Raw genomic sequence first — 12,665 nt, 5'->3', positions numbered from 1 at the left:
ATGAATTTAGAAACGTATATTCCATACACGGCTGAAGTTGCTGGTAAGAGGATGGAAATATATAATTTCTAAATTAAAATCGTCTCGTTTGTCCTAGACTTTTCACTTATGATTATGTAGTCTCAAATTCATCATCATATTACTAAACATTGTGTGTCTTCCCGGTCTCCTAAACCAATGTTGCAGTAAATTGTTGTATCTATGGAATTTTACGAAATGTAATTAATTTTAAAATTCAATTAATATGTTTGATATCATGTAAGTAAGTACATTTATCTTCTTAGAAGAATGTGATGCTTCCTTTGTAAAACTTGTACAAACTCATATGAAGTATATGTAAATGTACTTAATTCAAAATGTTTCATGATTTTTGGCCACACTTAATTTAGAAAAATTTATTTTCATTTACTAGCAGTAGGTCGATACCACTGATGGTGGACGATCAGTCTCCGGGATTAAATCAGCAGTGGGTCGATACCACTGATGTTCGACTAAAACCAAAAAAAGAACAGTCATGTCGGACCCATAAAAAAAATCCTGACCATATATCTATTCGAAAATTATAAAATTTAAATATGTGAATCTGTTTTAATTGAAAGATTTCTTTTTTACAGCTGATCTGAATGTGTTGAATGTAGCCATTACAATGAATTGGTCTCAATGGCAGTCATACCACATCACCTAATTGTTATAAAACAGCAAAATACGAATACGAAAGCTTTACATATAACAGTACAAACATAAGCTATTGAGAACTTTTTACCGAATATAAATAACATATACATACCATTAAAACAGAGAGCTTATATTTCAATGGGTTAGATACAGCACAGCATGCAAAGCACTACTATACTACACATCTAAACATGCCAAAAACTGAAGCATAACTAAAATTAAAGCACAACAAAAAATTGAAACCATTTATATTATATTACTGAAACTTTTAATGAAAATTTCAATGCTTTACATGGTAGCCAAAAAATAGTGTTTTTATTCTTAGACCTAATTTTTTACGCGTGTGTGCCAAAATTTAAGAAGACGTAGAAATGTTATATTTTGTAAATAAAATTTTAATAGTCTCTTATAATTATGCATCGAATGGGTCTCATTTTATGGAGTATTGTTTCACAATTTATAAATATCGATTGTACTTGTTCAGTGATGAGACTTTATTATAAACATTAAATTGAATTGAATTGGATTGCAAAATAGCAGAAAACAATAGATCAAGATCTTTAATGAAATATGCAAATGTTTATCTAGATATATAAAATGATGTGTTTTATCTTACTATTACGATTGTTTTTACAAATACAGAATATTTTTTGTTTGATTCATTTTTTTCCAACTTATGCAGAAATAAGGGGATATAACTCAGATAATCTATCTTTTATCAAGGAATGTGTAGTAAATTTAGCTTTTTTGTTTTGTAGCAAGTAAACGAGTACCTGACCCCATTTTTTTTCCATCCATCTCTTATATTTTATCTAAAAATTCTATCCTTCAGTTTTCTCTCTATCACACAGAATTGTTTTCCATGTGTAAATTATTCAAAATCTATAAATTTTGTAAAACTTGCAGCTTGAAAAAAGCTCCGTTACCGATTAATTTTATGACAAAGCACGATATTAACTAAACTATTAAAAAAATCGATTTTAATTTCAACTATATTGGTGTAATTTGGAAAATTGTGATGTTATTACTTTAGAGACAATATAGTGTTAAAACTGCTATATGCATTATTATGTAACCCTATAAAACATCGTAAAATATTAAGTGATTTTTTAATATTCCATTAAAATTATAAAACTGTTGACTAAATAAGGCTAAGAATAAGCATTCCCTTCTTTAATACAATGCAATTTTGCGATTTTTTTTCTAGCTGACACCCCCCGCCCTTTTTCCCGTCATTATAGTGATATAATAGAATGATGAAAAACGACTTCAATTTATTTACTTCTCAATGTTTTCATATAATCAATGTTTCATATGAGCTTAAATTAATTTATTTCTCTGCTCTGCTCAAAATAATTATAAAGTTAAGCATCAATTCTATATAAAGAATTATAGGAACACATATGCATAAGGGTGTGGATGGGCGTTTACAGAATAGAGAGTAGTGGGCAAAAAATATAAAGAATAGAGAAAAATGGATCAAAAACTAAAGGATAGAGAATAACGAGGTGCCAAAATATAAAGAATAGGGAATAATGGGAAGAAGTATAAAGAATAGAGAATAATGGGCAAAAAGTATAAAGAATAGAGAATAATGGGCAAAAAGTATAAAGAATAGAGAATAATGAGCAAAATAATAAAGAATAGAGAATAATTAGGTGCTAAATTATAAGGAATAGAGAATTTATTTTAGGGGCCAGCTGAAGGACGCCTCCGGGTGCGGGAATTTCTCGCTGCATTGAAGACCTGTTGGTGACCTTCTGCTGTTGTCTGTTCTATGGTCGGGTTGTTGTCTCTTTGACACATTCCCCATTTCCATTCTCAATTTTATTAATAATGGTAAAAAAGTATAAAGAATAGAGAATAATGGTCAAAAAGTATAAAGAATACAGAAAAATGGCCTAAAAAATTAAAGAATACAGCAATGAAGGACCCCCATCCAGACCCTCATTCATAACAGTCATATCAGTTTATCTTTCCTAAGCTGCTGACAAATATCCTTCTGACAGAATGAACATATTTCAATATACGACTGTGTACTGCAACTGTTATTTAAATGCTCAGAAATGTTTATATTTTAATTAAACAAGACTGATGCGAACTGTGGTATAAGTTGTCTGCTGTTTCTCCGTGGGAATAGAAAAAAAGTCAAACTGTTTGTTCATTAACAGAAATTGGAATCGTTAATCGATAGAGTATCTGTAGGCTAATTCTGCCTCGTTACACCTCAGGTCTTAGATAACCATAATTGTTTTCAAATTCTCTACATTAATGAAAATTTAATTGGATTCGTGAAACCGGTAAACATCTAATAAAATTACCAATAGATTTGATCAAAGACTAAAGACATTTTGTGTAAATACACCGATATTCAAATTTCCTAGTTCATATATAACCATTTATTAATGATTTCAAAAACATAATTCAAACCAAATTATCTTTTACTTTTTATGTAGTAAGTTGACAAAAAAGAAAGAAAAAAATATGTTTTCTCAGACATTTGCTAGTTAAAAGACACGCATTGTACATCAGATTGAAAGGTAATTTGGGTAATTAACAGAAATTACCGTAATACGTGAATAAAAATCGGATTTATCTTTTTAAATTAATAAATAGATCAGAATAAGTACTGTTCTTATATTTTTGTTCAACATATTTTTTGTTTTGTCTTGGATATTTTACATCTGAACATTATTGTTTGTAGAAAAACGAAGAATGAATGACCTTATTTCTCAAAAAACTACAATTACATAGTTATAGAGAACAGATATAAACATAACTAAAAGGTACAATTATTACATGCATGTGTGAACAATACAATGAAATTAACTTGGAGGATTGTCTTTCACATTCATAACTTTGATAAATTTACATAATTTTTCTAATATTACAATATTGGATGCGTTATTCGGTTGATCAAATTTATAGATATTAGGATTTTACCAACAGTATTGTGGTAAAGATTTCTTTCTTTCTACCTCAAATGTTCTACAATCATAATGTAATGGTATTCTTCTCCAATGTCGTTTTGGTCACAGAGATTTGATTTGTCAAAAATATTCTCTTTCTCTCAGGCAAAAAAAAACCCCAGCATTCTCTCTCGGTAAACCCTGCCACTTTCCAGACTCAATCGGCATATGGTGACTGCCACATCTGTATTTGCACAATGTATCCAAAATATTCTCTTTCTCTTAGGCAAATGTAATGGTACTCGTCACCAAATGTCGTTTGAGTCATAGAGATTTGATTTGTCAAAAATATTCTCTTTCTCTCAGGCTAAAAAAAACCAGCATTCTTTCTTGGTAAACCCTGCCACCTTCCAGACTCAATCGGCATATGGTGACTGCCACATCTATATTTGCACAATGAATAAATGAAATTATAAGATTAAAAAGAAAGAATTTTTTTCATTGTATTGTTCACACATGCATGAAGTAATTGTTCCTTATAAGACGGCAGACTATTTTTTTCTCGGTAAACCCTGCCACCGTCCAGACTCACGCGGCATATGGTGACTACCACATCTATCATAGTTCCTTCAGACACAGTCAAAAAATAAGAAGATCAAAGAAGCCAGATTATTTAATTTCATATTCAGATACATTGATGATGTTCTTTCCATTAACAATCCAAACTTTTCTGATTGGGTTCCATTAATATAACCTCCATAACTAGAAATTAAAGAAACAACAGACCCAGCCAGCTTCTTCCGCCTCATTTTTAGACTATAACCTCGAATGTGACATAAACGGTCATCTCAGTACCATAATCCATGACAAACGAGACGATTTTAATTTTTAAATATCAATTTCCTCCACCTTATTAGCAATATACCAACTTCACTTGCATATGTGATATTATATTTGTACTGTATTCCTGTCACGTAATGTTGTCATTTTAGCGGTATTTTTAATATTGCCATATAAGCGGGAGGTTTGGCTAGCCATAAAACCAGGTTCAATCCAACATTTTTTTTTTAAAATGTCCTGTACCAAGTCAAGAATATGGCAGTTGTTATCAAATAGTCCGTTTCTATGTATGTTGGCGTTTGTTTTTGTTGCAGTTCAGTGTTTCTGTTGTTCCGTTGTTTTCCTCTTATAGTTAATGTGTTTTCCTAGGTTTTGATTTGTGACCCGAATTTTTTTTCACTTAATCGATTTATGACTATTGAACAGCGGTATACTACTGTTGCCTTTATTTATATACATTTCCCAACTCATTCGGTATTCAAGAGCTTGCAGCTGCTACCCAGACTTTATAAAACGTCACCAGTGTCTCAGTAGAAAGTTTTGATGAACCAGGGTTATGTCAAAGAACGTCTCGTCCTTTTTCTTAAAAAGTTCATCGGAAGATACCAAGACCTTGTTGATAAATATTCCGTATCAACTTCACACATAATACATGATAGTCTTGAAGTATAGATTCTAGGTACTGACGTTGTTTATCATCTTAATTACGTGTTATAGTGTTCTTTTATTTGTCTTTGTAAATTATTAACCCTTACTGTTTAGTCCATTTTTGGTAATATCATTTTGGGTACTTATGCATCCCGCCAATGTATTGTGTTGCTGTGGTCATTTTTTGTATACTTGTCTTTCATTTTTGCGTATGTGCTTTGTCTATATGCTATTTTGTTTTTCTTTGTTGACATATTTGTTTGTTTTTATAGTGATTAAATTATAACAATGTTGACTGCTGTACCCCTATTTTTGACATTCTTACCTATTATGTCTGTTTGTTTTGTTCACACATTGTTGTCAATATAATGGAATTTTATGCGACTGTCATACAAGTTAGAGGTTTAGCTAGCAATAAAACCAGGTTTAATCCATCATTTTCTACATAAGGACAGATATTTTCATTCGTTTGATGTGTTTGAGCTTTTGATTTTGTATTTGATAATGAACTTTTCGATTTGAATTTTCCTTGGCGTTTGGTATTTTTGTTATTTTACTTTTTTTTTGGCAAATTTATAAACGAAATTATAAGTTAAAAAAGAAAAGTATTTAAGAGAATGTACAAAATACACACAGATAATATCAGAAATAATAATTAGTAAAAGTATAATATCATTCTTTATTGGAATTGATTCGGTCAAATGTTTTGTGGTTTAAAGTTCTGTAGGACAAAACTTATAAACTACATATTTCCTAAGTACTATCATATTATTATATTTTAAATAATTGACCTTGCATACGCTTGTTAGCGTTAAGCTAAAAATCTACACTTTACTGCTTGTAACATCAATTAAACTAATATTTGAGACGTCATTGGATCATAACGCTGTCGCCTACTACGACAATTTTAAAAGCATGGATTTAAATCGTCCTTTGTTTATTGTTTACCTATTGTCAACAGTAGAAAATCAGTCCTTAAAGAATTAGAAGTAAATTATTGGAAATTAATAATCCTTTTATATTTCGAATGAAAAACCAAGAACAATGTCATTTAATTTGTATGAATTTACTAAATGCTTTGCGGATGATTTAATGGCCATTTACAGGCGTTGATGCTTCACGAATTGACACATATCGTAGTGTTTACAGGCGTTGATGCTTCACGAATTGACACATATCTGACAGTGTTTTTTTCTAAAGCTCTATACTCAGACATGATCAGGGATAAATCCCGCGGTTATATCATCAATAAAAACTATATAATTTCCATTGCAACAAAAGGTGTCATTTCTAGATGCTTTTGTTGCATTATGATATAAAAGATGATCATCCATGAAGACTAATAAGTATACCATTTACTGCATATACTATGTACATACTTGCTGACATCAGACAATACTCAATTTTAAATGACATGTACTCGTGTAAAGTGATTTTAATTACAGTTTCTAACATAGACAATAGTTATCTAAAATAACGATGGGAAAATTGAAAATGTTCATGCATTATTGACAATTTGATTGGAATTATGATACAATCCCTCTTGTGAATCTCCAGTTACTGTAATAATCTGAATTTTTTAATAAAGTCATCAGGCAGTTGGATAGTGATCATTTGTTGAGATGTTCTTGCTCATATCGGTTCTAACACTAAATCCTATTGTATTTCTGCGGGTTGTTATATAATAGCTTATTCACTTGAAAGTCTTATTGTTTTCTTACTATTTGACGTTTGAATATTTGTTCTTTTTCATGTGTTGATAGTATATGATGAAGTGGACAATTGTTGATAGAATGAACTACTTTTTTGCCTGGTGCAAGAGAAAGTTTGGACAAATCAATTTGATACTTTGAAAAAAATCACAAAAGATACCAGGCCTTTAATTGGGTATACCAGACGCTCGTTTACATATGAATCATTAGTGGCGCTCAAATCAAAACAGGTGAAAGGGCAAATTAAATACGAAGTTGAAGAGCATTAAAAAATTTGCGAAAAGTTGTGCCAAATACGGTTACGGCAATAAATAAGAAGATGCGGTATGAGTGCCAATGAGACAAATATCCATCCAAGTCACAATGTATAAAAAGTAAACCATTATGACTGGGGTAAGAATAACCTTAGTGTTTCGAAGACATTAATATTATATATATCAGTTAATTTACAGAAATTTAACATATAGATGATATTGCATGTCAAGGCAAAAGATGTGGACTACTGGACTGGTGATATCATAAAAGACTAAACATCCACCAGCAGTGGCATCGATCCAATGGTTGTAAAAGCTCAGCAATATTACCAGGCTTTAAAGCTATTGATTTGATACTTGACTCTCTCACAACAGAGAAACAAAATTGCGTTTTTGATGCGACAGAACACTCGAAATTCAATCAAATTTAATTCCATTCATAAACACCATCTTATGCACATGAGAATATGATTAAAATTAGCCCAATTAAGCGATAACAGTGTATATCATTTGCAGATTTGCGGGTGTAGATGGGAAGATTTGATGGGCACAAACTAGGTTAAATAAAGGCAACAGTAGTATACCGCTGTTCGAAACTCATAAATCGATAGAGATAAAAACAAATCCGGGTTACAAACTAAAACTGAGGGAAACGCATCAAATATAAGAGGAGAACAACGGCACAAAAAAAAATACAACATAAAATTTAACACACACAGAAACGAACTATAATGTAACAATGGCCATTTTCCTGACTTGGTACAGGACATTTTAAGAAAAAAAATGGTGGGTTGAACCTGGTTTTGTGGCATGCCAAATCTCCCGCTTTTATGGCAATGTTAAATATAACATTAAAATGACAACATTACATGACAGGACTACAATACAAATAAATGGGAGAACATATAGGATAAAGAAACACACGAATTATAGCTAACAAAAGGTACTAGGTTTAAAATTTAATACGCCAGACGTGCGTCTCGTCCACACAAGACTAACCAGTGACGCTCAGATGAAAAAAGTTTGAAAGCCAAAACAAGTACAAAGCTGAAGAGCACCGAGGACCAAAACTTCCAAAAAGTTGCGCCTAACACGGCCAGAGTTTTCTGCCTGGGACAAGAACATCCTTATTATTTAGAATAATCTATACTTTTGCAAACAGTAAATTTTATAAAATGACTATATAATAGATATACATGATAAAACCGAAGTGGGGACTAACTACAGAATAAAAACGGATACATTACATAAAACAACTTAATCCAACACATAAAAATACACAGCCGAGTTAGCCAAAGCCTCAACGCACAAAGTGACGTCACATTTGAAATTCTAAAAAAACACACAAAGTGACGTCACATTTGAATTTGTAAAAATATTTCCCAAAAATAAGATAGTAGTTAATGCGTACGTACACAGCACTGCATAACTGAAAAGGTTAAACCACATATATCCATTTCGTTTAATTTTTGAAAGAGCTGAATTATAGACTTGGAAATTAATCATACGTAAAAAGAATAACATCAAAGCTAAAACGTTGTTTTCAAAAAATTATTCGATGGAGAAGTAAAGAGTCCAACGAATACTTTATTAAAATTAGGAACTAAAAAGCTCGATAGTTCGATACTAAATTCATTAAAAGTGAATAATACAGATTTTGCTGTATTTAAGCGCTTTTCTAATTTACATTAGCTTTCATCGAGATTTATTACCATACTACTTCCTTAACAGTTCCATCTCGTTTTCAACATACTTTTATTCCTTCTAAAGATTGTTACGCGCACACGTGTAATAATAAGTATAAATTAAATAATTTTTGTACTTATTTAGACTTGATATTGGATCAATTTCTACGAAGGATTAAATATTGAGTTAGTGGATTTATTATATAAGTCGTTAGAGTTTGCGGTTTGAACAGTTGTCTCACAGAGGATATATATGTAAGCTAAGGAAACACCATCTGGAGTTACAGAAAATAATTATTGATATATTTGCTTATCGTTCTACTGTGCATGTTTTCCGTCAATGTCCAATAAAAGTTATATTTGGTAGGATTCATTGAATTCCAATTGTATTATTAAGAATTACAATGCAATCTTCGGGGGGTTATAAAGTATAATAAAATAATCCGGTTAAACCTTATGAGTGTTAGAGCAGGCGTGACGACATTGGCATCAGAATCGGCAGTGGATCCAAGAAGAAAAAATCAATTGGAGATATACTTGAACGGTTATACTCTGTTGTTATAGGGTTTCAACTTTAATTGAAAATCTAAATTTTCCCACTGGTAAATATTTTCAATCCTAGTAATTTTTTTTTTATCACGAACACATTTTTAAACTATACCATTGTTTTAATATAGATTTCATCCCAGATATCTACCAATATATACAAAGTATATTCAAAACTATCACCTGCTCACGAAATATTAAACAAAAGTATGTTCGAACATCAACAATGACATTTTTTTCGTAAATCATACGACAGATCGGCGATTACGCCAACGCTGTTTTCATAGTTTAGCATCATAAAGGTCAAAGGTTTTCACACCGAAACTATATCTACTGCGTCGAAAACAAAATATGATGTCATTTCCGTGCATAAAACACATATTTCTAAACAATTCTGTTTATATTACCTTAGAGACGAATAATTTGATGACGAATACGTACATTACAAGGATATTAAATAGGCGTCTAATCAATTGAGTGCCCGTGTTATATAGCCATTTCCCCCCGGGGAAATTTTGGATCATTGCCATTCTTCCTTCACGGAAAGTTGACAATACGTATACATGTAGCCACTTTTCCCCATTGCCAACATTTCCCCCGAATATTTAACCAAATCGAATTAAATCAAGTCTTTGTAATTGTGTAAAATCCAAATATTGGGTTGTTACCAAGACAAACATGACAATATTAACAAACATACAATATTCAAAGTTAACCAACATTCATATTATATAAGTATATCATATATTTAGATATTTTGGAGGAGGTGATACTTTATAACCATCAAAATTGCACTGCCATTTATTGCATATATTTTCACGGTATTTTCTTTAGATCTCAGTTGCATAGAAGAAATTTCTGGTACAAATTGTGTTCGGTTGTTGTCGATACGCGTATCACTTAAATGGTCTAGGGTCAGGCAGTATATGTTTGGCACCTATATTTTGTTACAAGGGTGCTGTTTGCATTCGAATAAATACCCCCATTCATCTATTGACTCTGCCTAAAAATCCGACCTATTCGTATGGCAGACATAAACATGTGTTCCTATTCATATTTACTGTGAATGATAAAATGCTACCGTAAAATTTGGGAGTAACACTTTTTTACCGCTGGAAATAAAGGTATTATATATTCATAAAGATATTTTGACCCATTGATATATTGTTAAATAAAATTGCATCCATTCATATATTTAACATCCTGAAAAACGGACATCGGTGACCATGGCCGTCTATAACTTATTTAGGAAGTGACCGCCGTGGTTGCAACAAACTCATTACGCGGGGTACGCATTATAGTTGCTGAATATGTACTTACAAGTTTATATACGGCATGTCAAACGATGTCTTCTTTAATGTGATTAAATTTTAATTTGATTTTTTTCAACTAAAAAGTATTTTCGCCCTTATATTTCATGGCGTCATTCCTTTAAATTACGCTGATTTGTAATTCCATTCTCTTGCGGGTAAAATGTGAAATGGAACGGATATGGTGCCATGGTACGAAGACGGCACAAAATTACCCAATGCAACACGCAAACAAGATACAAATGGATTTCAGTACATCAGTAAACGACTCTTATAATAAGCAGTCATATCCTGACGGTCTCGAAAAATATATAAAGAAATCATATCCAAGGGCACATCATATGTTTCAACAACTGTTACCATCCGATAAAATTCCTTCCAGCTTTCATGCGGGCTTTAACTAGAACATGGGTTTGACTATATGGACTTACGACCTACTATATTTGATTTCCTACTGACGTTGCCGACGTTACTACAAGAGGGGGAAAATTAGCTTCTCGTGCTACTAGAGGGGAAAAATTGGCCTTGTCCTGGTACCCCCCCCCCCCACCATTATGATTAATGGGAAAACTGGGACAATGCCAATTTTTTCCGGGGGGGGGGGGGGAACTAGATCGATCCAGTTGATCCATGATTCACAACATAAAAAGAACATTTTTGTTATAAGAAGACGGAGTGATATCATAAGGGATATGCATATAAGTATTATCAAGGGAAATATTTAATGGTTGAGATCATTTCTTGCTTTCATTGTAAGATATGCTAATGATAATATTTTGCTATTTTTAACAATTTTTCAACAATTGGATGAATCAAAGATCCAATAAGAAACCGCTAATACAAACACAAACAAGTCGTCTGATCGAACAGTTTACATATTGTGTCATATTCCCGCTTTGACATATTAGACCGAGTCTGGCTTCGCATGGCGAGTAATGCATGCATATCATGAGACGCTTACCATTTCTACGCATCCGATCGCCCCGTTTGTAGTTCATGCGATTCCGCTAGTTTTTTTTCTATCAGTTGGTTTATCCTTATGAATTTACGAGATTAGAACATTGGTTAAAAAAAAGGTTCTCAGGATACAACAAAGGGACAGTAAAACATCATATGTCGAAGAAAACCCGACAATTTTAAGCCCCTCCCCCTAGTTACGTCGAAAAGACAAACAAGTCCACAAAACACTACACAGAAAAATAACGACTGAGCAACACGAACTCGATCAAAAACAACGACTGAGCAACACGAACTCGACCAAAAACAACGACTGAGCAACACGAACTCGACCAAAAACAACGACTGAGCAACACGAACTCGACCAAAAACAACGACTGAACAACACGAACTCTACCAAAACTACTGTTTGCACCTTTTTAAAACTTGTATATATATAGATTATCGTTAGTAATCTCAAAGAGATTGATTTTCTTGTTTGAGCCGGTACGGCTAAAGTGAGAAAAGCAATCGAGTTGAGATGACCAATGATAATCTGTTTATCGCTATTTTACCTATGACAACGTTAGTAATTTCATTGACAACGGCACGTGCGCCCTTAGTTTCTAGCGATAATGTATACTGTGCTGAGAAAAGAAATTATCAATCAGTAAGATCAAAGGAAAATTTCGTAAAATAGCGATCTTTATTTATATAATATAATAATTTTATACTTACTTTTTTCAAGCTAGATTCAAACATATTTGTTGTTTTGTTCAACTGAAGAAAATATCAGAAGGATCATGTTTTTCCTTCGATACACATGATGGAAAAATAATCTGAATTACAATACATATTTCTATTAATATATATCAGCTACTAATCCACGTTGATTGTAGAAAGCAATATTCAAATTATTTGAATATCCCAATATCTAAATTACTTTCCGTTCAAATTTCAATTTAAAATTACAGTTATTAATGTAACTTAATGAAACTGATATCACTGATAAAAAATAATTTGCCAATGACAATATGTATCAACAAGAGATCATACTAAAATCCATGTATGTATCGTTAATGGAATCAAATTTAAATTAAATATTACTGCACATAGATAACATCCGAATACGATATTTCCTCATGGTACA

The 12,665-nt window shown here is 31.9% G+C and overlaps 1 protein-coding gene across 1 annotated transcript in view; it reads right to left on the bottom strand.

Moving 5' to 3' along the window:
• LOC127706244 (uncharacterized) overlaps positions 1-12,353 on the bottom strand; it is a 31,101-nt gene extending 18,748 nt beyond the window's left edge. The window contains exon 1 of the mRNA XM_052210743.1: positions 12,254-12,353. Within this exon, the coding sequence (XP_052066703.1) occupies positions 12,254-12,277 (24 nt within the window). The 5' untranslated portion in view covers positions 12,278-12,353. The remainder of the gene's footprint in view (positions 1-12,253) is intronic.
• Positions 12,354-12,665: the final 312 nt, after the last annotated feature.

Source organism: Mytilus californianus, unplaced genomic scaffold, assembly GCF_021869535.1.
Source record: "Mytilus californianus isolate M0D057914Y unplaced genomic scaffold, xbMytCali1.0.p SCAF_6, whole genome shotgun sequence".
NCBI classification, from domain to species: domain Eukaryota; kingdom Metazoa; phylum Mollusca; class Bivalvia; order Mytilida; family Mytilidae; genus Mytilus; species Mytilus californianus.
The sequence above is the reverse complement of the archived record's forward strand: the minus strand, read 5'-3'. Positions and strand labels throughout refer to the sequence as shown.